At 38.1% G+C, this 27,498-nt stretch overlaps 1 protein-coding gene across 2 annotated transcripts in view; it reads left to right on the top strand.

Annotated features, from left to right (window-relative positions):
- The window catches only part of LOC121635443 (gamma-aminobutyric acid receptor subunit beta-3-like), a 49,111-nt gene that overhangs the window by 7,972 nt on the left and 13,641 nt on the right, over nucleotides 1–27,498 (top strand). For both annotated transcript variants that reach the window (XM_041978580.1, XM_041978579.1), the window contains exons 4-7: nucleotides 11,416–11,636; nucleotides 16,220–16,302; nucleotides 18,083–18,220; nucleotides 26,453–26,605. In XM_041978580.1, the coding sequence (XP_041834514.1) occupies nucleotides 11,416–11,636; nucleotides 16,220–16,302; nucleotides 18,083–18,220; nucleotides 26,453–26,605 (595 nt within the window). The remainder of the gene's footprint in view (nucleotides 1–11,415; nucleotides 11,637–16,219; nucleotides 16,303–18,082; nucleotides 18,221–26,452; nucleotides 26,606–27,498) is intronic.

The following is a 27,498-nucleotide window of genomic DNA, read 5'->3' as shown; positions in this document are numbered from 1 at the left end:
TGGGCAGATGTGAGGTTTGATGATAGGAAATTAAATGAGCATCATATTTGTTTGCATTTATGGTTCCAAATGGTTATTAAGGGCATCTTGTTGAAAAATAAACATCCATATTGTAAAGCTCATGAGCATCGCTTGCAGCAACGGTCAAACAGTCATGAATGTTTAACACTGCGCCATTATCTGGGATTTATGAAAGTCATCAGCATTTGGAAATTAAGTTCCAGCATGATGAAGGTAGAACGTGTGATGCACACAGAAATGGTCAGAGTCTGTATGGTGGGGGTAGTCACAGTAACAGGCCGAGCAAGCCAGTCATCGATACACCCACAGCTGTGTGTGGGTGTCCAAAAAAAAAAAAAAATATATAATAAATGAAAAAAAGCCTGTCATTATGGAGAGGTGAAAAGATCTCCATCTCTCTATCTCCAAATGTTCCTACTGCTTGCTTTGTGCTTTAGGATTTTGCCTGTGTAACACAAAAAGTCTATTTTATGCCATTTTTCAGGTAGTTAATGCATGTATGCATCAAGATTTTCAGGGTGATTGCATGAGGTGTCACCGGGAGGTTTAAAATCCACCTTATATGTGGCTGACTGCGCATAAAATACAACCATAGAATTTGATGTTGCCAATGCACTAACTGTGTCACCCTAATTATCTTGCATAAGTTTTGCAGCTCTGCAGAGAGAGCATTTCTTTTTTCTGTGCTCATAGTGTGGTTTAATCTATCCCATGTCTTTTATCCGGCATCCGGCTTCCTGCCTGATGGAATGTAATTGGCCTCAGGAGAAAGCATGCTGGAGGATGAAGTGATGATCATGAAGATTTAGAGTGAGAAGAGAGGGCACTTCCTGGTTTACAATCCCAGTCCATTGAGAGGACACGTTATTTGAGGTGGGGACTTGTAACGCTACGGTCTCATTGTTGTTGGCTTGGAGGATGTAAAGCTTACAGAACGGCCCTCCTTTCCCTCCTCGGTGCCCCTGAAGCAGTCTTAATGCAGCAAATACAAACACTCAGGTAAACTATAAACTAGATTTATGATGGTGCTTCTTGCAAAGGTCATCAGTCCACAGTTTGATTCTACTTACCCTCGTAGGTACAGCATTAGGTTGAAAGCAGGGAATAAAAAAATATATGCTGATATGAAATGGAGAAGCATTACCTGTTTATTGGTAGTGTTTTTTCATCTCTCTGCTTAATATTTTCTCATATGTATGGTAGAGTGTTAAATGTTTAACTTAATAGTAGAAATAAACATATTTACAGGTTCTTTTGGTGTCTAAAGCAAAATTCCCTGTTCATGACAACTATTAAGGGATCAAATTCTTTCTTAAGCGGCTTAAAGTTACATGATTTTAGGCATATAGCAGCATATACAGTAGCTTGTAAAAATGCCCTCATTAAGCTCAAGCTGCATCACAAGGTAGTTATTTGGATGGCCATTCTTTTTTATATTCAGTATTAGACTGGTTCTCACAAGGGGTTGGTATTTTTATAAGACTACAAAAACAGATGAGGACACACATTTTTTAACACAAAATTTAAACGTTTTTAAATAAATTTTTTATCCAGGAAATGTTTAATGAGGCGGCCTAGACTAGACACAAGTTAGTGTGTGGTAAGTAGTAGATAGCTCTACCAGCAGTGTCTAGTAGGGTTATTGTTAACTTTTAATCAATAATAATAAATGATAATACAGATTGTAATAAAAGCACAATGACAGACTTAAACCTCAGTTCCCACATTAGCTGGTTAAAAAACGTGTTTGTGCTGCACTCTCCCTTCTTGCCTCCCTTCTGCACACATCACACCAGTTTTGAAATCTTTACACTGGCTTCCAGTCAGTCACAGACTAGATTTTAAACCCTTCTGATTGTTTACAAATCCCTGAATGATTTAGGCCCAGAATAGATCTGTAGAATATAAACCTAGCAGAGCTCTTAGATCCAAAGACTCTGGTCAACTAGTCCAAACCAGAGTCCAGACTAAACATGGAGAAGCAGCATTTAGCTGTTATGCTGCAAACAAGTGGAACAAACTGCCAGTGGAGATTTAGCTTTGCCCAAATGTAGACATTTTTAAATCCAGGTTAAAAAACTTTTCTCTTCTCATGCGCCTATGCATGAAATCTGCATGTTAACTTTTTTTTTTTTTAACTTATCTTGCTTTTAATCATTTTAATGTAATGTATTATTTTATTGTGATTATGTGTTGATGCCTTTTACTATTTCTGAATATCTGTAAAGCCTTTGTTTTATGTAAAGCACTTTGAATTGTACATGAAATGTGCTATACAAATAAACTGCCTTGTCTTGCTGGGATATTGGATACCTGTCAATCAAAATGACACGCCCCTAATTATGGCAAATTTCAAGATTAAATAACATCCAAAGGGATGATTTAAAAAAATTAATTCACCCCCCCTCACAGTTGTCATGAAGATAAACTTGAACTATTAATCCTAAAATGTTATTTTTTTGTACCAGGCTTTCTGGTTTATTTCTGCTGTGAAGTTGGTCTTTTTAACTTGGGAGTCTATGGGGATTGACTCTGTTTTAGAGCCAGCCCCTAGCGGATGAGGGGTGAACTTCAATTTTTTGCACTTCTGCATAGGCTTCTCATTTTACCGGTCGACAGACAGACTTTACTCTAGCTAGCTATATGATGCTAATGCTAAAGTAGCACCTTCCGATGATAATGCATGCTGTAAGCACTGTGCATTGATTGGTAAGGATGACTATGAGATAACCAGAAAGCCTTGATCTTCTTTCTGATGTTTTGGTGCTCCTTGGTTGGAGTAAAGGTCTATGCATATTCTGCAAAAACAGAGAAATGTCTTCTATTTACCTGGGCTACAACAAAAGAATAACAGCATTTTTTTTCCTCAAGGCCTTTGTTTAAGAGGAACCTCAGCTTGGGGAAACCTTTTTCTTGTGTCGACAGCTAATTCGAGCTCCATTTTGCATCCTACCTTAATTCTGAGCTCTCTCCAGACAGTAAAAGTCAGTCCAGTGCTGACTCTCATCTTATCTCTTGTATTTCTTTGCTGAATCAAACCTCAATGTGCATTCACAGTGGCTGGTGTGTTGATATCCGGTTGCTACCGTGTGACGCAATGTGTTAAGCAAAACATCATGCTGTTTCCAGGAAGCAAAAGTTGCCAGGTGCAGTTTCTCAGCCTTGGAGCACTGTCGGGCAACAGCGGTTTCAAAAATGTGCAAAATTAATGTTAAGCGAGTCACGAACATCTAGTTTTAAGGTTGGAAAGTTACATAGTGTGACTTTAATGCAGGGTGACTTCCATTTTAAGCTAACAGGACTTACAGCTCTAGGCCAACCAGAGTTTTCATCTTTGATGTGTATCAGAGTTTTGTTGCGTATTTACACCTCCCCAAATGAACTGGAATTTACAAGCAAATGAACGAGGGTTCATCTAAGAAGGGCTGGTGTGAATAACCCTTCATGTATGGCAAAAGCTTCTTACATACTCTGCGAGAACTGAGAACTTTGTTCTTGTTCTTGAGGACAAAATGACATAATTTTGTTCTCGTGACCCTGGTTTGGTAGTTCTTGTAACTTTTTGTCCATATCAGTGAATAGAACTGTGTTCTTGTAGGGCCTCCGAGAACAACAGTGTGATAGGTCGGATAATTGAGGTGGGCATGGTAAATGTGGAAAAACGTGAAGCAGAAAGGCACCTCTTTCGCTGTGCAAGTTTCAACAAGTTTGAACAGATCGTTTTAAGGAACAACTGGTGAAGGATGTGAAAATGTACGAAATTGTATGCAACACGTGGTAGATAAAGACACCGACACCGCTGCATGCACAACCCTGCCTATGTATGATATAAGCCAGTTGTACATTGTACATAAAGACATGGATAAACCCCCCGCCCCACAGACACACACACAAACACGCAAATTACTCCGTGCTCCATCGCGTATGAAGTTAGTTGTGAAGTATGAAAGACCAGGGCCAAAACGAACTTGTGGTTCTCTGTTCTCACCGAGTATATAACAAGCTTTACTCACCTAACAGGTAACATTTATGTTCTTGGTTTATTTTTCCAGGCCTGTCTTACATGATACTAAATATTTGGCTGTAAAAACATGCTTCGCCCTTGTTTACTGCCTTTTCAAGCAGCATCTGTTATTTAGGCTTATGACACACTTCTGGGACCTAATTAAAAAAAAAAAAAAAACGCTCTTGCTCTTAACCCATTTATTGGATTACATTGACAAAGCCAAGATTGGTACAATGATTTCTGACATAGCAGAATCCTTTAAAGAATTCATCAAGAGATGAATGCAGTAATACATGCACCAGAGCTATAAAGGCTGTTCATAGGGAAGACAAATGTTTGTACATTATTTGTATCCTATTTCTTTCCCTTCTGTCCTCCCCCTCTTTTGTTGTTATGAGGCAATACATCATAAAATATTAGACAGTGAGGAAATTATTCTATATACTGAAGGCCAATACTGTCATTTAGAGGAAAAAGCCAAATTCAATCACCACCTCATCTTTAGGCTAAGGGACATGGCTATTTTTACCATTCTATAGCAGCAGTAGGAGGGGGATACAAACCCACTGAGGGATTCCCCCGCACTGCGGTGATATACCTCCTCAGGGCCATCCCGAGGGATAGCTCCCAAATTACATTGAAGTGACTTAAATTGCTTTACCAAACCAGGGTTCATATGGAGTACATAGTGGTTACATATCCTTTTTCTGCACCAAGAATGCAAAGTTTAACTGGGTAAAAACTTACGGTTATACATTTTTCATGAGAAGTGGCTTTGATATGCGTCAGACATGACATTGAGTCGTCTTTTCATTTGACTTTATTAACACAATTTCTCTGCCGCTCCTTTGTGCTGCTCTTTAGTCGGAGAACATAAAAGGGACAGTAAACAAGTGACAAACAGGACATTTTCTTGATTGTGGCGGTTATATCTCAACATAGTGCAGCAGAGTGGTAGTACTGCAGAGAGTGAAAGATTAAATTGAATGTGGGTCAGTCCACAGCCAAAACTCTGCTTATCAGAATTCTTACAGACCCTGAATGGAAGTGATTATCCCTTCCAGTTAATTGAATAATTGAGGCTTGCTGGAAATCATTTCCACTGGTCACTGTCGTTATTATTGCTGTAAAAGTTAAAGCTAAAAAAAAAATAACAACAAACAGTCGTGGTAAATCTGTGAGTTGTGGGAATTGGGGGAGATGTCAATAATTAATAATGTATAGTCCTAGTTCATGGGAAACCAGAGCTCAAACTAACTCAGTTTCAGGGCAGGTAATGCAAAGCTGTGCTCATTCTCATCTGAAATTCATTTTGATTACCTCCATGCAAGATTGATGAGGATTCCTTGGCTGCATGTTTACACAGGCTACACAGTTGATTTAAATCATTCATGTAGTACACGGCGCTCGCCGAGTTGCCCACCTGCTGACGGGAGATGGAAACCTGGGGCATGATACTACTCGAGGAGAAACTCTTAAGAAGTCAGGGCTTCGGGGGAGGAAGGAGGGAGGAGACGTGAGGGTCAAAAACGAGACAGCATGAAAGACATTAGTCAGTTGTAAGGATGTAAGGGTGAAGGAACGGAGGGTAAGGGAAGGAAGGGGAGGACGAGACTTCAGCACTGATTCATACAGCAAATTTAACTCACATTGCATGCTGAAATCAATCCACAGCAACTACTTAAATGGGACTGTGACTGACAACATTTATTATGCTTTATGTCACAAATTTCTTTAAATTGATAAGGATTTATTTTTCTGTCTCTGTAAGGCGAGTGAAAGCGAATGGACTTCTCCCCCCAGTGAGCACTTTTCCATTACAGCACATTGAAAAAACAGCATGGTTCACCATTGAAAAGGTGTTCATTAAAACCCCAAAGGCAATGTTTTTCATGGACAGTTTAAAGGCATCTGAATGTGGATGTTCAATCAAACTATATTTCAACCTACTTGACTCTAGAACACGGCTTCTCAAATGGGGGTACACGGAGACACCAAAGGCGTACACTAGAAAAAAAAATAGGGTTAACTTGTTCTATATTTAATATCTTTCATACGTAATAGATCTATTAATCTGGAGGCTACCTGCTTTCATATGTTTTTGTGGTTTGCTTCAAGTGGAGAAGTTAGCAGATGGTCTAAAGTGGACAGAGCTGTTTTCATGTTCTTGTTACATTCCTATATAATTTTTGTGTTTTGTTTAGATGTTAAGACAATGTGGAGATTTTACCATTTAAACCATTACACGTTTATTTCTTTTCCAATTCCTTATCCACCATGGATTTTCAGCCTAATCTAAAATTAATAGGGAACACATTAATCATGCAATCCTGTTGAGCCATGTGTTTGTAATACTACCATACAAAGCCATGGACTTATAGAAAAGCCAACTTTAGTTTAGGATGAAGAATTAACTGCCAATGAATCCTATAATGTGGTGTATTTAAATGGAAAGCTTTGAAAGGATGATTTGCATTGGAAGATAATGGTTGTACTAGAAAAAGCAATTGTGACAGTAAAACCAGACATTTCCTCCCACATGATTTATAATTACCACAATTGGGCAGTGTTTGGGGGCTGCAGGATACCAAATATGCCATGTTTCCATCACTATACATTAATGGATTAGTGCCAATCTGCTTTCCTTGTCATGCTGTGGGACCAATCTGGATCCTGTGCTGACTAAGATCTTCCACTTCACAAATCTGGGTGATAACCAAAATATCACCCAATCTGAAGCATTAGTAAAATATATATATATATATAGAGAGAGAGAGGGATGATTTAACATTCAGAAGGTTGCTTGAATTTGCATCATTTCTTTCCTCCCCCCTCTTATTTCTTTTCCTCATGAAAATGCAAAACCTCTCATGTTTTGTAAGCATTAGTAACACAGTATTCCAGGCTGTGCACAGACAAATAACTACTTCAGTTATGTAACAGCTTTGTCACATATGGACATTTTTGGGAAGCAGTGCTCATTGCAGTGGTCATTTTAATCTTTTTTTAGTTTTGGTTTGTGTTGGGTGTTAAGCTGAAATACTGCAGCGCCACAGGAACATGTGTGCCTTTACCAGCGCCAGCTTGGTGCAGGCTGGTTTTATTTCAACGCCACAGCGGGCAGAGGGGAGATCATGGCATTGCCCTGAGAGAAAGAGAGGCAGATACAGAGAGAGGTGCAAGCAGGAATAGAAGAGAGAGACTGTTAGCTTGGGTAAGTGGATTATGTGGTGTGGAAAGGAGGAGGGAGGGCCTCTGTCCTCTGGTGCTGCTCTTGCTCTGGTCAAATATTACTTGAATAAATGGAAAACCAAAATATTTACTTACACAACCGTACAAACACCATTTAGTTGGACTTTATTTGACTTTGGTGCCAGATGGCAAGGGTTTCTTCTGTAAAGGGATACAACAGATAGCAGAAATGAACTTGTGCAAATTAAAGATGTCACTAAATTTTGGTCTCTTATTTAAATTAAATAACTATGTCCTGCTGCTTTAAGTTACTGTAACCACATAAAGCTGTATATTTTAAGTGAAAACAACCTGTCAAATCGGCCTGAATCGCTTTTTTATTAAGTGCTTTTAAGACTCAGACAACTCTTTCGGTTTCATTGATCCATTACAGTACTGTACATGCAAGTGAGTGGACAGAAATCATATGTAATAAGTACATGTACTTTTACTGAGTTCTTTGGCCTCTTGATGCCTATTGTTGCGACTAATAGGCTGTGTTTTCTATTTATTTATTACCATATTTAATTTGTTTTTAATATAATTGTAAACAATAGTTGTCAGGTATTAAGGTGTTAACCCTTAAGGGTCTGAGTCTATTTTAGTTGTCAAATACTTTTGATTTTGATTTTGATATACCATATTAAAAAATGCTTACCATACACATGTTTCTTTTTTAGCTAAGTGTTATTTCAGCACAGCCCAAACCTAAAGCTTATCTTTCTTCGACTCCCTTTATTTACATATTGGAATCATAAATGCACAAAAATAATAAAAAATTTTATCTGCTGATTTGACCATTTTTTTCCATGATAAAATTATGAAAAGTGACAGGTAAACTGAAATAAATGCAACGCCTGCCCATCCTATCCCCATGTTGCGCTCAGATACAATAAAAATTTTTGTGGTTATCAGGAGCGCTCTAGGTGATCTAGATTTAAGTTGTTAAAGCCACCTTAAAGCATCAAAGGGTCTGATAAATAAATCACAGACCCCTTCCAAAAAGATTCTTTTAATTATGTGAACATGCAGTATGTTTTTTTTTGATAAATGCCTCAAATATTTTGCATTTATTTGAAGCATTGTTTGTGTATGTGTTCAATAATTAATGCTTTGTGTTTGCAAGCCGCTATATACAAGAAAGTACGGGGGTATTTCCCTGTCTTTAATCAAATGTGTAACTGTTCGATTTGTACAAGATTGATTTGTCTCTCAGAACTCTCACACTCAGAAAGTCCTTTCTTGCTCTCAAATAAATCGTTCTTTCTTTCAAAACTCTGCTCCTCTTCCTAAGTTTAGTGTTGCAGATTCAAATCTCCTAGGCTCAAACTTGGTCTCTTTCCCTCACACTCAGATACATTCTTTGCTCTCAAAACTTCTGCTCTTGGATATTTTTCCTCTCTCTTGGGTTGATGAATGAGCTGTCTGTCAAACCTCCTCCAGCCAATAGAATACTAGATAAGTGATGCCAGATCAAATAGCAACTGAAGGCTCGGCTCCCCATGGCATTGAGGCGGGCAGGGGGCACAGTGAGATGTATGGAGGAGGAAGATCTAAGGGAACGAGATGGGGTGGCAATGTGGAGGATATAGATATGGAGGGGTGAGGTTATGGATGGCCTTGAAGGTATAGAGGAGCAGTTTGAACTGGATATGGGAAAAAACTGGAAGCCAGTGGATTTTCTGTTGGATGGGGGTGATATGGTGATATGAGGGGGTTGTAGTGATGATCTGAGCAGCTGAGTTCTGAACCAGTTGAAGCTTGTGGAGGGACTTTTGAAGAAAGCCAAACAGGAGAGAGTTGCAGTAATCAAGGTAACAAGACTGTGAAAAAGGATTTTTGCAGTATGGGGGGTGAGGGAGGGATGGAGCCGATTGATGTTTCAGAGATGAAAATATGCAGACTGGGTAATGTTATTGATGTGAGATTGAAATAACACTGTACAAACAAAACATACTAACCTAAAGGGGAAGGGGAGACTGTGGAGCTGTCAATGGTCACGGAGAAACTGACAGCTTTGGATAGCATTAGTTTTGTTCCAATTAGAGGAATTTCTGATTTATCACTGTTTAGTTTCAGAAAGTTTGAGTTAAACCACATTTTTATTTCAGATAAACAGGAGGTGAGGGAGGAGAGTGGGAGTGTGGTGTTGGGTTTGCAGGAGCGGTAGAGCTGGGTAAAAGCAGTAAAGCAGTGAAAATTAATGTTAAATTTGCAGAATATATGGCCAATGAGAGGCAGGTACATGAAGAAGAGAAGGGGCCCCAGGACAGAGCCCTGGGGCACACCTGTAGTGACTGGGTAGGGGTTGGATCTGAATGATTTTAAATGTATGAACTGAGTGCTGCCTGAGATATATGAGTGAAACCAGTCAAGGGTAATGTGAGTGATACCGATGGAAGAGTCTATGAAGGAAAGTGGACTGAGAGATTGTGTCAAAGGCTGCACTCAGATCAAGAAAGATGAAAATGGAGAGTAAACCGGAGTCAGCTGCGATGAGGAAGTAATTTGAAATTGTTATGAGGGCTGTTTCTGTACTGTGACGGGGGAGAAAACCAGATTGGAAGTGCTCATAGAAGTTATTTTGAGACATGTATGGGTGGAGTTGAGTGGCAACTATCCTTTCAAGAATTTTGGAGAGATAGGGTGGAGGTTATTAAAATAGGTTGGATCAGAACCAGTTTTTTTAACAGAGGAGTGACAGATACAGTTTTAGATAATGATGGCGCGATACCAGTGGTGAGCGACTAGTGAATAATGGCAGTTATGAGGGGAAGCAGTGAGAAGAGGTAAGATTTAATCAAGGGTGTGGAGAAGGGATCAAGGTAACAGGTGGTGGGCTTGGATTTACGGATGAGGTCAGAGATTTCAAAAGCACTGGGGACTTGAAAGCTAGAGAAGGGCTGGCAGTGGAAAAGAGCCAAACAGGGGCAAAAACAGGCAAGGATAGAAATTTTACTTCTTCTTCTGTTTTATTGGCATTTACTTTGGCATAGTAAGAGACAGATCTTTTGGCGTTTGAAATACATTCTCAGAGGTCCATAGATATCCATGGACACCAAGAACATAAATATGAACCTTTCTATTGTGGAGCAATACTTCATTTACTTTGAGCATGTCGTTTTAAGGCTTTTTTTTCTTTTTTTTTTTTCTATGAATATTGCCAGGGCTTAAGATGTTAAATGATTTACTTTAACACCACAAGTGAAAACTGCCATGAAGCCAGTAAATTTAGAAAATTATCCCTGAAATCTATTAAAGCTTAACAGCTACAACATCCATTGAGAAACTTTTGACTTAACTGATTAATTTGACTGAACATGGTGTGTTTAAATACTTAGGAGCTAAATGTTTTATTTGGAAGATTAAGTTTGTTAAATATGGTCTTTTAAAGGTTAAAAAATATGACTTTTACTTAATGCCTGACCTGCTAATGCAGCAAAGACTGAGAAAAAAAGACTTTAGTGTTCATACATACAGCAGTGGAGCCTTCATGATTTAGTACTTTGAATTTTGATTGTGTTTGAGTAATGGGAAAATACCTTGTAAAATAACAAATTAGGTATGACCTTTAAGGATTGCACAGTGAAGTGTTACTTAAAGCATAAATTTTCATCAGTTAAAATGGAGAGAAAAATAACATCAGTTTGGCATTTCAGTGGAACATCATTAAAAACAAAACCAACCATTGGGGAAGAGCTGACATTAATTCACTGCATCAGTCCATTTAAATGAAATGAAGCTTCAGATGAACTTTGTAAATCACTGGGAATAAACTGAGGGAGAGTAATTTGTTGAATAGCAGGTGGAAACTTTTTTTTTATGGGAAAAAAAAACAAAACTCACACAAGCTAGATGAGTCAGCCTTCCCACTAATGTACAATACCCCATTACTGTATGAGTTACTGTATCTCCAAAAGGGAAGGCAAAGGCCCTGCAAAGAATTTGGCTGCAGTCTATGAACCAGTTGGCCCACACCCCACCCAGCTTGTAGGATGCTGTGTCATGTCATAAATATTAGGAGCACAAACAGCAGGGAATATTTCACAGCCTTTAACGATGCTCTTCAATGGCTGGTGCAGCCTTTTTAGTGTATGAATTGTGGAATCAACACAGTTTATTAAATGTGATTAATTCTGTTTTTTTCTTATCCACAGGACTACACATTGACCATGTATTTCCAGCAGTACTGGAGGGACAAGCGTCTAGCTTACGTTGGAATACCTTTGAACTTGACTCTGGACAACAGGGTTGCTGACCAGCTCTGGGTCCCTGACACCTACTTCCTCAATGACAAGAAATCTTTCGTCCACGGAGTTACGGTGAAAAACCGCATGATCCGCCTGCATCCTGATGGAACCGTCCTCTATGGACTCAGGTATGTTCTAAGACTGTCTGCTTATCTTCTCAATTTTATTGAATTTCCCTTTGGGATTAATAAAGTATTTTTCATTCAATCTTTGTTGTAAATGTAATATTATTAGGATCATTTTGCTTTCTTGAGTGTTTTTTACCTGAAAACTTGTCGCTTTTTGGCAAAAAGTTACTCTTTTTTTTATCCAAAAATGACATTTTGATGCTTTCCATTGGTTTCCTTATCTATGTTATTTCCTATGAATAGACTTGTATAAACACTGTGTAGCAATGAATTGGCTTGAACTGATTTGGTCTGAAAAGTGTCCTGACATGGCTTTTGTTGTAAATTGGCACTGTACATTAAAGCTGATTTGAATTGAAATTGAGTGAATCATATAGATCCGAAGAGTTTTTGATTTTGGGAGGGACATGACTTCCAGAAAAAATTGGGGATGCTATCATCTTCACAAAAAACATCTTTGATGAAATACATCAATGACAGCATAGTTTTTTTCCCCTGCCCACGACATTTCACGTCATTGACACTTAACGGTTATTTGGAGAAAATTCTCGTTATCTGTCAACAGTATAATCTGTTGTGTTACTTAATATTGTGTAGAGCGTCGTGATCTGTTTCTCTAACATTACTTTCCCAACATGTTAAACTTTATAAATGAAAGTTCCATGTGCTTGATAGCGATTAAGCTAACATCAGTTAACATTAGCCTACAATGTCCCTCAGTACAAAGCGAATCATTTTGGGAAGGCGATCATCACTGCTTCTGTATTGTTATCGGATTTTATGTTATTGTCATAAAATTAAAAGGAAATGAAAACACACACACTAGTGTCTGGCTTAATGCAATACCTTTTGCCAGCCGAATGCAGTTGACGTTAGCCTCAGCAAAAATTTACGCTCATGGAAAGGAAGCCCATGCCCACCTTATATTTGGACAATCCTTTTCCAGTATGAGAGTTTAATGAGGAAGATGCTATTTATTCAACACAGCTTGATTATGGGCTGAGGTGCAAATGTAGCGGGACCTGTTAGTGGTTGAGGTCAAGACCAGGTGAAGGGAGTCCAACACAGCTTACCACTGCCACCGTACTTTTAAAAAACTGGCAAAGCGAGGTTTTCCAAATGCTATTCAAAATTTTTCAGCACATGCACTTCATAAATGTACTTTGTGATCTGAAGCAAATGTCTTTTCACTTTCATTTTCTTCTCATAGACACCAGAATGCTTAGTTTATATGTTAAAATCACAAAATCTTTCAACAAAAAGGTTTAGTTTGTCACCTTTTTTGCAACTTTTGAGTTTGCAGGTATGATATTTACAATCTAATGGTGAGCTCTTTGGGGGCAAAAAATATATATATGACACTGACAGAAAGGAAAAACACCAAAAAGCATAGATATTTAGATGTTTAGGATGAGTTTTAAAAACAACTCAGTATTAAGTGATCTATTGGTCTTGCTCATTTCATTGGATCTGTTGAAATTGCAGACTAACATTTGCCTCATCTGTTAAATTATATACTTTTCCCCACAACAGGCAACAAAATGGAGGGTTCTGGGTCAAAATGCTCACCAGTGTCAGGATACATCTATGTGCTTAAAACCCTATTATTGCAATCTTAGAAACTAGCAGTTCTCTGCTACACCCCACTTAGCTGCTAGAGGGTTATGTTTCATTCTCAAGGGCATTACGGCAAAATAAGCAAGAACAGGTTAGACATGATGCACAATGCAAACTTCAGCTTCCAGCTGTCGTTTGATATTTGTTTCAAGTAGGCCTTGTTTTGAATGTTCCATTGATCTTTTCGACAGGCAGCTTCAGAGGAGTTTTGCGTGAACTATGAATATGGATGTAAGCTTTGAAACATTAGACTGCAAAGCAAAACGTGTGTGCATACACATGTGTGTCTTTTTGTTTGAATGTGTACTTGCATACTTGCATTAGCATCTGTCAGCGTTCATACTTAAAAGTCAAACAGCCATGCTTGATTATGCAGGTAGAGTTCAGAGCGTTTAGCCTTATGGGCTACTTTTAGACCTTGCAATGCTTTACAGAGATCAAAGGAAGAGGGAGATGTGTGACAGGTGTTTGTGATATGAGCTGTTACATAAATGAATGTCAGGTAATGTTGAGAATCTGGCTAAAAACAGCATTAAGAAATTCAGTCCATATTTGTGTGGGTGTATGTTTTTCCTAGGGAAGTTAGGGCAAATTAACCAAGGCTATTAAATTATAAAAAAGGTTTATTTTACCACAGAGCATTGTATTTAAAAATGCCACTTTATAAAAGTGTTACACTCTGCAAAGTCCTGTATTTTACATCATTATAACCATGACATAAGCATCAATTTAGCTAACTGACTGCTAGCTAGTTCTCGTTTGCATCAGCAGAGACAAACAACAATTTATAATCTGAGCCCAGAGTTTTATAATCAGCTAAACTAAATTTAAAATTATCAAGTAATGTAAGCTGCCACCATTTCCAATGATTATTAAATGCTGAGTAATGATTTGAGAAACTTCAGCTTAGCTAGCTAGCAAGTTTGTCAAGCTTTGCTTGCTAACCTCTAATTTGATTTTGCTTGTTACTCTGTTCAAATTGAAGGCTCTTCATTCTGTATGTTATATTTAGAATCCAGTTCTTTGAATAAATACAGTATGTTGTTTATCCATGACTTTAAATTTGACGTTGTTTTAGCACTGGCTAATAGGAACTATAGCTGGCTATGTTAGCAGACATCATTGTCTTAGCTTGTTTAAAATAGGTTAGCATTGCTCACTGATGACTTAAAAGGTTGCAAAAGTTATAACATTAAAATGAAATTACAAAAAAACAACCTAGTGCAACATCAATTCAAATTAATTCAGTTCAACTCAATTCAGTTCACTTCAGTTCAATTCATTTTAATTCAATTCAATTATAACTCAATTTAGTTCAATTCAATTTAGGTTTTGAACTGAATTGACAAAGCCAAAGTCATCTCAAGGCACTTTCTACAGACAGTCCAATTCAATAAAGGTAATTGTAGTCCAATTACAGTCCAATTAAAACTCCCCTTTAACATGAAGGGAAAATCTTCTTAGAACCAGGCTCAGGCTAAGTGACCATTTGTGGAGAGGATAGAAGAGGGGTCAACAGCACAATAATTCTAAGCTGAGAATACCTGCTGAGAAAGAAAAAAGGACACACAAGTAAATTACACAAATATTATCATATATTTATGCATAGTGAACAAAAAGAGTTAGGAGAGGGAAATGGAGAGAAATGCTCGGTGCATCATGGGACATTGGTCAGCAGTCAAAGCCTATAGTAGCATAACTAAAAGGATGGCTAAGGGCCAGCTACAAGCTTTATCAAAAAGGAATTGAATAAGGAATTTTAGTAGACTAATCTTTATGGAACAAATACATGGACTAGTTTTTTTGAAAGAAAAGTACAGTTGAGAGAAATGCTGACTGATTTTTTGCTCTTATGTCTCATTTCTTTCAATTTATTTATGTTCTTCACAGCCACTGAATGTGAATACTACCAATGGGACTCCTTTACGCACTGCCCAAATATATATATATATATATATATATATATATATATATATATATATATATATATATATATGTGGTAGATGTAGGGAATGCTTCCTAAAAGTTAAGTAGATACTTAGGTGTTTAGAAAGCTTTAGCAAAAACGTGTGCAAGTGCCAAAAACCGTAGATCCTAAAATGGATTTTTAATGAGCATTGTGTTAAACAAGCCTTTTAGATAAGCCATAGTAAGTCTAAGCCTAGGTAAAATGATCTGCATGATTTATTTTCTGTTATATGTGTCACAATTATTACCATACATCTGTGTTTTGAAAGCCCCATACGTTGCTGTAATTTTAGCTGTATAATAATATTAGCTAATGGCTTTCCACTGCCTCATCTGAGTCTTAACTGGATGAAGACATTCGGTGGCTAACTGCCAAGCAGCCAGCTTTTAATCAGGCCAAACTTAGCCTAAATCACTTTGAATTTGCATTTCACTTTGCTGCTTATTTTAACTGTGTGATTATCTGTTGTTGCTTGAGCATCTGATAAACAAAGGGGTACCTCCTTGTGACCCAGCCAAAATGAGTTGCCTTAATATGATTTAATATAAACTGATGCTAAAACAAACATGTGGATTGGTGGTCTAGCAGTGACCTACAGTTTGATTTATGTTTGCAGCTAAGCAGTCATCATTTTGAGAATTTGGGGTCAGAGGGTGCAGTAATGTTGTCATAAGATAACAATGAGAATAGTCTCCAGTAATATGAAACCAAAAAAGGAACTTGGTAAAAGATAAAAAGAAAGAAAAAAGAAAAAAAAAAAGATATTTAGTTTCCTTTAAAGATGATAGATGATGTGAAGTGCTTTCATCCTAATGCTTTAATCTAATCCCAGTAGTGGTACCTTATTCTCCTGGGTGACTACTTACCTGCATTGCTGTTTTAATACCATTAGAAATGAGCCTTTCTTTACATGCATGCTCATTTCCTGTCTATGTGTATTTCACTGCAGTTTAAGTTTATGAAGTCTATTTCTTTCCATCTGTGTTTCCTTTCTCAGGATAACTACAACAGCAGCATGTATGATGGATCTCAGGAGGTATCCACTGGACGAACAGAACTGCACCCTGGAGATAGAGAGCTGTGAGTAGAGAGGCTTAATGCCTTTAGGGCTCACCATTCAGTGCCTTTTCATGTGTGAAATGAATAAAACAATATTACACATGGCTGTTCCTTTATGTTCTGTAGCATTTAACTGGGTTTCGAGCGGACAAAACTGCTGAGCTTTTTCTGTGCACTTAATATTGTGCTCCAATGAAGGTCTTTTAACAGGAGGAAACATGGAGATATTCGGTTTATAATTTGAGCTTTCTGTTCTGTTATTAACTTTTAGACTCCAAATCCAATTTCAGATAACCTTGGTGACATCTAGAGGTATTTATTTATTTATTTATTTATGAATGAATGAATGAATGAATGAGAGCTCCCTTCATAGCAACATTTAGAAATGACCTCTGGTAAAGGTTATTGGGCTTTTACTATTACCATGTATAAATCTCATAGATATATGTAACCATTAATCTGGAATATCCTGGCCTGAGGGGGAGAACACCTGACCCCACCCTTTTTTTTTTTTTTACTTTTGACCAGGACTCTATCTCTCCACGGAGTCTCTGCCAGGTGGAACATATTCAAATTGCTTTACCTTCAAGGTATCCGGTGGACATCCAAACCAGATGCCCAAAATTCCCTCAACTGCTTCCCTTTGAGGGCAGGGACATCAAAAGCTATGCATCACTGCAGTCACTGATCCAAACCCTCCTTCATGAACTTGACCTAACTCCTCTACCTGAGACAAAGGTCAAATCAAAATCCCTTGTGTTGAATCCAACAAGGCACCCAGACACTTTGTCCAACTCAGTAGGGATCAAAGTTTCATCTTGGAGACAAACATTGGGGGGATAGGAGTATTAACAACCACCTGGTAGACCAGTCTTTGCCTATGGCGTAGGGTCAGGCACAGGGAGCAGCATAGGACTACTGTCCTGTGGAACCCCCACTTGCAGAGGGCATCATAAGGGTGATGTGTGGTATGGATTAAGTGGCATTTGGTGAAGGCCTTGGTAGTCCAATCCCAAGCCATTAAATGAGCGATAGGGTCTTGAATTAATTCCAAATGAAAATTTAAACTGTTTAATGAACCCTTTTAGACTGGGACTACCAAAGGCAGCTCCTCTTAAAGGTATGTTAGTATTTGTTATTCCTGGCTATCATGACCCCATTAAATGCAGTTTAGTGGTACAATTTTCATATTGTTCAAATAGTGATCAGAGTAAATATAAGTTAAACTTTCTTAAACCAAAGCTTCACCTATTGGCTAAATTATGCCTAACTATGTTAAGATGGCCATTTTGGAGACCTTGCCTGAACTCTCTGTTCTAAAACCTCTCCAATTTAATTCTTTTTCACTTTATCAGAGTTGGTATTTTCAAAGATATTCTAATAGATAGTCATGGGCATGCAAAACTGAAGCAGAAGCTTAACAGGTACAGGGCTCTAACAGTTAGATTTGGAACATATTCCAGTCCATTTTTACAGATATTTCCATATGTTTTTATTTTAAACCTTCAATTCATCCTGGCATGCCAAGTTATTCCAAGTTAATGGCAGAAATTAAAGTGTATACCTAAGTCCTAGTTATACAATAGGATAGATTCAGTGTAAGAAGGAAGCTTTTGTAAGTTATCTTTGTATTAGGCTGATGAGGTATGAGGTCCTCAAAACTAAACAACTTCAAACATGTTTTTCTCTTCTTCCCAAATGACAGCCCAGTTGGATAATCCACAACGCTGCATATCTTCGTCTCCTGTGATGGTTTGACAGATGGTTACACCTTGGTGTATGTGTGCTCCTTATTCTGCAGATGGCTACACCACAGATGACATCGAGTTCTACTGGAAAGGAGGCGACACGGCTGTAACGGGGGTGACGCGCATCGAGCTGCCACAATTCTCCATCGTTGATTACAAACTGGTGTCCAGAAACGTTGTGTTTTCCACAGGTAAATGCTAGACTGTAACACTTTGACATCCACAATCTGAATTCCCTGAGCAGGACAGTTAAGTGCTTGTCATATTTTTTTCATGAAATTGCACATATCAAGCGATGGCCTGTTTTGAAGCTGTTTATTTAATCAGTTTATGTAGCAGATAAAACTGTGCCAAATCTTGATCTGTTGGTCTTAAATCCTCAGAGGCACAGTTGTGTTTGTCAGCTTCTAATTGGGTTGAAATGAGGAAATAAGCTGCCTTTGAAGTATCCCTCAAGTAGCTGCAGTTGATGCAAGCATGCCAGAGTGGCACTCGACCAAAACAAAGTGTAATTCAGGAAGCAAATGATGCCCTTTTCAGGTGGTTCTTGACCCTTTGAGGCAACATTTGATGGACTGAATGATTTTAACTGACTGGCTTCCTCAGGTACTTTTTTTACCTTTAGCAATATATACAAACAATCAGTAGAATTAAAAATATTTGTTACAAGCTTAGTAATACCCTAAAGGCCTCAAAGAACCGCTAAAGACTATAGAGGGAGTGCACCAACACCACTGTCACATAGGCCTGTCGCGATAAGCAATAAGTCAATTAATTGAACGATAAGAAAATAAGAGCACGATAAGTTTGCCAGCCGCGATAATTTTTTTTCGTCCCCCCTTTACCATAGACTGTGTATGACAATAGGTTTCACTATGGAGTATTTCGACTAAACGCTCTGGTTTCTTGCGGAGTGATCTCTCTAGTGTCACACTTGACTGCAGCATGTTGCAGCACGAGCCGGTAAGCCACATTTGTTTTGCACGGCTGCCAACACGCAATGGCCGTGAGACTTGCGTATTTAAGTGGCTTCTCACGCTCTCGCGCTAAACCTCCGATTCTCATGCTGAAATATGTAAATAATAGATGCAAGCATCTCCTCTTTTATTGTTTCGCTGCTTCCCACATGTAAGCAGAACACACACATTCTAGCTTACGACGTCAGTACAAAGCCCCCACTTCCTGGTCTACCGTAATAACCCCTGTAATCCGCAGGCACATTACGCAAATAGAATCAGCCTATATACTACCGTATATGACAAAATACACATTAAGAGCAATGCCGGCTAATCGAGAGGTTTGGGAGGATTCCCAGTGGGCCGCATAACTTTTGGGCCGGTGTCCCGGCGTATGTGAATGTGGTATCCCAGCTAACTGCTGGGTTGTAGTTACTTATAAGGCCAACAGAGGGCAGAATGACTTTGTTTCACAAGCAGTAGATTTTGAAGAGCAGAAGAAGAACACGGGTTTTTGTTCGATGTAAAGTGCTGAAGTTTGGTTCGTCATTAAAACCGGCATGCTTGTCTACTTGTCTGGAGTTTATTTGAAGATGCAACAGTAAAAAAGGCGCTTTTATTTATTTAGTTTATTGACCTTTGAAAATGTGTACTTGCATTATTACGGCATATGTCACTATATTAGTTGAGAATGGTCTCAAAATGACACATTAGCGCTCTGCGCAATATTATCGTTTATCGCGATAATTTCTGAGAAAATTTATCGTACAGCTAAATTTGTTATCGTGACAGGCCTACTGTCACATCTAGACGTCTCCCGTAAGTGGCAAAACATTTATCATGGCTTCTCCTGGTATTCATGGTATTGGGAGTAGGGCTGCAATGATTAGTCGACGTTGTCCACAATAGTCGACAATAAAAATAGTTGACAACGAATTTAGCCGTCGACTATTGTCGGCAAAAAATAAAAAATAAAAAAAAAATACCGAGTGAGGCATCGTCTTCTAATCCTATCTCTGCTGAGAGTTGCACATGCGCAGTGAAGTCCACCTGGGGAAAAATATGGTGGCGGACTAGGGAAGAAAACGGCGGTGGAGAACGTTAAAAGTCTGGGATAACTTCACGTTAAACTTACAAAATAAATTAAATACATGTGATTTTTTTAAATCGGACGTTGTGTACCACGGACGTATGTCTGCAATGCTCGAACATTTAAAGAGGAGGCACGTCAGACTTAACAACCCTATGCAAAATTTCAAAGCTGAAAGTGAAATAAGATCCATTTATAATAATCTTGAGATACATAATCCGATTGGTTGACTAGTCGTTTTAGTTGCAGCCCTAATTGGGAGTATTAAAAGCTAATACAATTTAAGACCAAAAGCTAATGTTCTCACCAAGAATGCTCACAATCTGCTGAATCAATGAACCACAGACATTAACATCTGCTTAAAGTTGGATTTCCTGATATTTATATTGGACGTCATTTCTACATCTGGAAAATTCCGAAAGCAGAGTTTGAGGGCATATATGTGAAAACTCACTGAACATAGCACCCAAGCTCTGACATGTATGTCGCTTTTATCAGTGTACCGGAAACCATGCCCTGACAAATGTTCTGCATTGTTTGGAACACAAACTGCAATTAAATGTGGTAATTTTTTATCGCATTATTTTTTTTTGTAATTAATTAATCGTAATTAACGCATTAAAGTCACATCCCTAATCAAAAAGGATTGGGTCGGTCACTGTTATAATAGGGAATTTTGATAAATGAAAACAGAAGAATTAGCTCATGTTGAAATTAGCTTAACGCATGTGTTTGCGTGCGCTAATGCTTAGCAACTGCAATCTTGATGGCTTTTATTATCCCATAAGATTTCATTTACCTACAAAATAGCAGAAGCTAATAGAGAAAGATCCTAAATCTTTGGCTTGCATTACCATTTTTTGATTTAAAAAGAACTCTGAAGTAACCTCAGTCAGTTTACAATTTGAACCTTTGACTAAACAATAACAACACAAATGTAAGACATTTTCATGGAATCAAAAACATAGTAGCCACAAAGCTCCACAGTTAGCTAGGTAGAGCACCACTTCTTGTTACACAGAACTCAGACAGTCATGTGAATACAAATAGTTGTCTCAAGCGTTTAGCTCATCTATTTTAAACTGAACATTGAGGGTGTCGTTCTATAGTACTGGATCAAGGCACCGACAACATAAACAACCAATCAACTGTCAGCAGATTTGATTTAAATGTTTAGTGCAAAGGATGAAGCTCCGCCCACTTCAGATTTATTCAAATTGCCAAATAAAGAAGCAGCAAAAAAACAAATCCTGAAAACTCTTAGATAAGATAAAATACACTTCTCGTTTGTGAGAAAATGGGTTATGTTTATGCAATTTTCCACTATTTATGTTAAAAATAAATATCTTATGAATAATTTTTGTTTAAATATGGCATGGCAAAATATGATGGCAAACCCATAAATGCTACAAAAAACTTGTAATTTGAACTCAAGTTGTCCTCAAATCCCCCAATGAAACCTAGATCCTCAAGTAAACGGCCTTTAAATCTCTGACGTTGGCGTTATCATTTACTGGTGTTCCAAAACACATCAATCAAGTGTTATTTATAGGATCACAACAGCGACTTTCTGTAGAGCTCTTCATCTCTTGGGGCAAGTAATTAGGAGACACGGAGACACATTAAGACAATGTGACAAGTTGCCGCATGTGAAAAACATTCACCATATCACATTTCATGTTGTAATTAATGTGTTGGAGCAGTGAAGAGGAGTTATTCAGCAATCCCCCATTTCCCCACAGGGGTTTTACTAATATGCAATGAGCAAGTTCTAAATTTGCCAGATTTTATATGTCTTTACTGGATTTTTTACTGATCACCATATATTCTTGGCAGCCACTATTCAAGGCTGTGGTGGGAAAATAAAAGCTGTGACATTTAGTAATAATCGTTTCTAGCAGAAGTTATGCTCAAGAGGGCATGTCATGCCTGCTCTGAAAGAAACAGTAAATCACTCTTTTGTTTGCTTTTTGGGTATTTTTAACATTTCCATTGCAGCGACACTGTGATTTTTTTTTTATTATCTCCCCCTCTTCTCAGCTTCCCCACAAATGTGTCTCCGAGTTGCTGATCAAGCCGCTGCATCCTTCCTTCTTGCCCTCATTTTCACAGCATGTTTGCCTTTATCTATAAAAGTAGCACATATGCTGCTTTGCATTTACCATCATTCCTAGCTGTTTACTGTATGAGAGTGTATTTAAGTGATATCACATGTGAACGTACCCAGGAGGACACACCACAGTGCACTTGTTAGGAAGAAGCGGCTTGTCCCCTGCGGGTGGAGACTATTGAAGTTTAGTGTCCAGTGGTCTGTTCACTTGCTCTTGGCAGGATGTGTGAAGCACATCAAAGGCTCCCTGCATGGCTAGCTAATGATCAGGTTTAGATCCCTCCCTCTTTTCCACTTCCCCAATCCCTATTTTCTATCTCATTTCTGTGTCTGTCACTTCTTGTTCTCCCCTTTTCAACTCTTGTCAGTTTAACTTTTCCTCTTTGCTTGTTAAAAATATACTTGGCTGCCAATTATCATACACCCAGAATTCTGGGCATCACATATTCATATGGAAAGAGGACACAACATTAATTACTTTCATGTAAACACACATGCCAACACTGATGATTGTGTGCATACATGCAGTCAGCATGTCCATTTATAAATACATGCATGACCAGACAACATATCTGTGTGTAGTGACATTTAAGGGTGTGTTTGTACATCAGCATCACAGCTATCACCAGATTTACTGTCTTCATCCTCACTGTAATTTTCACCTTGTAAGGGCAGCCTCAATAATAGCTTTAAATATTTAGTACCATGTATATTTGATAGTTTTTGCACAATTTCACACAGTTGGCCTTGAATATTCATTCAAGTTTGTGTGTTTTAGAAAACATGAAATACTTTATGAACAGCTTGTGAGAAATAGCCCTGAAAGTCCTCTTTTTTTAATTAATGCAGCACTGGAAATTCATTAATAGGCAGTTTTGGTCCCTATACACAGAAGGATAAATACTTTGTTTTCAAGAGGAAATCCCACTCATGTTTGGCACGCAGTAGAATAAAAAATTACACCTGAAGCCATGGTCACAGTATAGTTTTCAATTTGATAAATCAGTAGTTGTAGAGAAGGTAGACACTTGTTGGCTAGTAAATATATGCTATAGATAAGTTTTTTTTCTTTTTTTTTCTTTTTTTTCTTTTTTTTTTTTTGCTCTAATGTAATTTGCAATTAACCTTTGACCATTTTGCAAATCCAGGCAAGTACTGCACTACTATCAATTTTTACATTTTCAAAAACCTGATGGTGCCCATTCCCTCTGATGCCTGCCAATACTTCAACTTTACTCTGTTAACCTGTTGCCAGCTTAAAACATTGCCCAGCTTCCACTTGACTTTACTTAAAGTTCAAAATTTCCCAAACCAGTTGGCAGAGGCAAATCTGTGGCTGAATTTTATTTCCCCAGGAACTCAAGACAAATGTTTAAATAAATGTAATATGTGTTTTGTTCTGAATGTCATATGCCAAAAAGGTGTTATTAGGTAGTCTTTTTTAATTATTTCATGCAGGAAATTTCTGGACAAGTATGAAGAGAAAATGACGACTCATCCAGCACTCAGAGACAAGAGCTCATGAGGCTAATAAGCTAATAATATGCTAACAAGTCAAATCTGCCTTTAATTCATGCTGGAAAAATCTATTTTTCTCCTTTTTTCACAAGGTTGCAAAGTGTACAAATGAGCCCTTCTCCTTTAAAATACCTGAGCTTGTCAACAATATTGCCTCCTGATGATGAATTAGCAATAGCTGTAGCTAGCCAATTAAGGCGATGATATTTAACTGGATCATTACAGTGAATAGACTTGGTGAAAACCCTCTTTTTGCTTTTACCTGACATTTTTAAATAATTGGAAAAGGTCTTGAAGTTGTGTTTGATGATTTTTAAAGAATGACGCCATGAACACAGACGGTTTTACGTTAGCAGTATGTTAGCTTAGCAGCAGCAGCAGATGGTGCCCCATCTGTACTGGACATAAAGGTCACAACCGTTTTGTTAGCATACTAGCTCTTAGTGTTTCAGCACACATTAACTGTACTGCATTGCATGCACAAAAATAGACTTGAACCTTTTGGATACTATTAACTCTAACTGGGTAAGGCTAAAATACCCTTAAAGAAGAACTGGTGCATTTGTGGAGGTCAGTGAATGAAATACCAAAATATGGCCAAATTTGTCTTTCAAACCCACCGTAAGAACCCTGCTATTAGAGAGACAAAAGAGACTAACTAAAAGAACACTAGTAGATCCACTATTCAGACTCGGTAGTCGTAGTGTCATCATCAACTTAATTTTTTTTCCCCCTCTCTCTTGTTCTCTCTTTCATGGCCTCACACATGGTGTTCCTCCCACTCACGGATGTTGTTTGGTGTAGCAGTTACAGCCAGTACAGTTCTACACCTACACACTAGGATACCTCAGCCTCCTCCTTTCTTAAGCCACCTCCACATCTATTACTGCAGAGATATCCTGTTCCATCTTAGTCTGAAGGAGCTGCATCAAGTAGAGTGAATGGACTATTTAAAGATGTGCCACAGTCTGTTCCTGTTTTCACACTTTAATATATGTTAAGCATATGTCAAATTTGTTCAGTGGTGCTAGAACTGTTAATCAAGAGCCAAATATAACAGGATCTCCCAAAGTGATAAATGATGTATTGTTGGAGTAATTCTTAAGTGAGGAGTTTTAGAGCATGGAAGGCTATTTGCTATTCACCTTGGTAACCATATTAGAAGATTTGCTGTTTGGGAATTCTGTGTGGATGAAATGTCCAAATGAAACTTATTCCTGTGTGGACAGTCCTTAGTTTCCAATTAAATGTTTTTGGTTTTTTTTCCTTAATATTCACATTTCAGTGTAGCTGATAAAAAGAGGTAGACAGTTCTTAATCCAACTAATAGGCTTATATGCTAATAAGTGTTAGTCTTCACTCCGCATCTCTTTTTTAATGATCTAAACACGGAATTTCCTTGACCTAGACAAAAGAATTGGTCAATAAATCAGAGTCTATGAACGGAAAAATAATTTGCAACAACTGTTTACATTTAGTCATATTTAGTTAAATTAAACAAAGAAAATAGATAATGCAATGCATTTCGGTATGCATCCCCTAGCTCTTTAAAAATGTAGCCTACTGAAAAAAGCCCAAAATTAACATTGAGCATAAATGAACCGTTAGGAAGTCACAGATGGTCTCTTGGAGACCAGGAACAAATCTAAATCCCACCCAAATAAAATGGCTGAAATCGTTAATGTCCATGTTAGTTTGGGAGTCTAAGTTATATAGACTAGACTTTTGGGTGTCCATGATTTAAAAAATAAATGAACTGATAATAATGAGTGATGTCATTATACAAATTGCACCTGCTCATGTCAGTCAATAAGAGAAGATAACATTTTTGTGAATGGCCTGTTTTTCAAATAACATGAAACCTTTTCTTTTTTTGTACTGGAACACACAGCCGGTTGTGAATGTTGATCAAAATGGGTGTTATTTTATTACTCAGAGTGGATCTATCTCTGTCCAACAGTATGCATGAATGTGCAGTGGGTTGGACCCACGCTCACCACAAGTAGCTTTGGCTGAAACCCACATAGTGGAAATTACACCATAATGGGCCCCACTTCTCTTCCAATCTAGAGCAAAAATGGAAAAACAGCTAAGAATAGTGGGAGTAACGAGCCATGGATACAGTTCGTATAGAGACATAAAGCTGCAAGATTAATGGGAACTCACACACGTCTATAAAATCAGCATTGCGTGCACACACACACACACAGATACTATTTATATTCCAGTTCATGAAGGAATTTATGGTGAAAGTCTGTCTCGTAGCAGATTATGACAATTTTAAATTGCTGACTTATAAAGCATCAAAGACACTGCTACATGTATTTATTACAAAGCTGGTATTCTTATAATATTTTAAACCCCTCAGAGTCATCATATGAATTATGTAAGTGGATGAGAGATCAAAATGTAGTGAAATTTTCATCACCATCCTAAATATTGTGACACATCATCAAAAAATTGGGTTGCAGATATGTGTGTGTGTGTGTGTGTGTGTTGCAGAGGGGATACTTGTTACCATGGTGATAAATCCAACCCATGCTGTTGGAGTTGTCATGGGAACTGAAACAAAAACACAAGGTGTCCCTGCATGCTCTCCAGCAAAAGTTAAATGATGTTTTTTTAAAGCAAATCTCTCATTTTTAAAATTAGTTTAGAATTAGCTTTAACACGTTTGATGCACCGAGACCTTTCAGAGTATCCCAGAGATTTCAGATGCTCTTCTTTCTTCTGTCTTCTCCCTCCTTAGGTGCCTACCCGCGACTGTCTCTGAGCTTCAAGCTAAAGAGGAACATTGGCTACTTTATCTTGCAGACGTACATGCCATCGATCCTGATTACCATCCTCTCCTGGGTCTCCTTTTGGATAAACTATGACGCGTCAGCAGCCAGAGTGGCTCTGGGTAAGAAGCAGTGGATGTTGAGCAGCAGGTGTTTGACTTTTTTGATGAGTTCAGAGACCAACACTTACCACAAGCTTCCTTTTTTTTCCCAATCGGATTCTCAAAAGTCGTGTTTTTTTGTGAATACTGCAAGAGACTGTGCTTCCAGTCTTATTGTGGGTGACCTTTGGGGAATGGTTTAAAAATCTGAAGGCAAATGGAAATGAATTTGCGAAACACTACCACTGTGTCTTTTGTAAGGGATTTTTAAATGGGCCTCTCTGTGGGGCAACAGCGCCAAACAAGACTGCAATTTGTGTTTTTAGTTCACCTCATCTCGAGAACATGAGCATAATTTTACCTCTTATCAAAGATTGCTTGTGTAGGTGCAGAGGCCCACTCACCACGGGTACTCACCACGGGGCCCTTATGAGCAGTAAACAAAGCACAGATGGAGTTAGCAGGTCATAATCATTGCGATTCCTCACAGGAGGCTGTGGCATGGTTTTATCTTTGTATAATGTTCACTCAATGACACATTAGAGAGAATAATATGAGTCTGTCAAGGTAATATCTAAAAATGCAATTTAAACTGTAGGCACTCTAGAGGAGTCATTACCAATGTGTGTTGAATGTTCAACTGTAGATTTATTTAATTATCCAAAGTTTGAAGGAGCAAATTTACCACCTACTCTTGGTGAACAACTGCTGTGTTTAAGACTTTGTTTTATCTTGCATTGAGGGAATTCAAATTGCAGCAGCATCTATTATTAATTCAGCACAAAAAATAAGGATATTATTTCATTGTTGTAACTTTGCTTCTTGGTAATAAATCTTAGACGGTCAGAAAGTCAGTGGTGTGTGTTTAGAGCCTAGAAAGCAGCATTCAACTAAGTTTGTCTGGCAGAGCCAAG

Source organism: Melanotaenia boesemani, chromosome 24 (genome assembly GCF_017639745.1).
Source record: "Melanotaenia boesemani isolate fMelBoe1 chromosome 24, fMelBoe1.pri, whole genome shotgun sequence".
Lineage (NCBI taxonomy): Eukaryota > Metazoa > Chordata > Actinopteri > Atheriniformes > Melanotaeniidae > Melanotaenia > Melanotaenia boesemani.
Note: the sequence above shows the minus strand (reverse complement) of the source record. Positions and strands in the feature narration are given on the sequence as shown.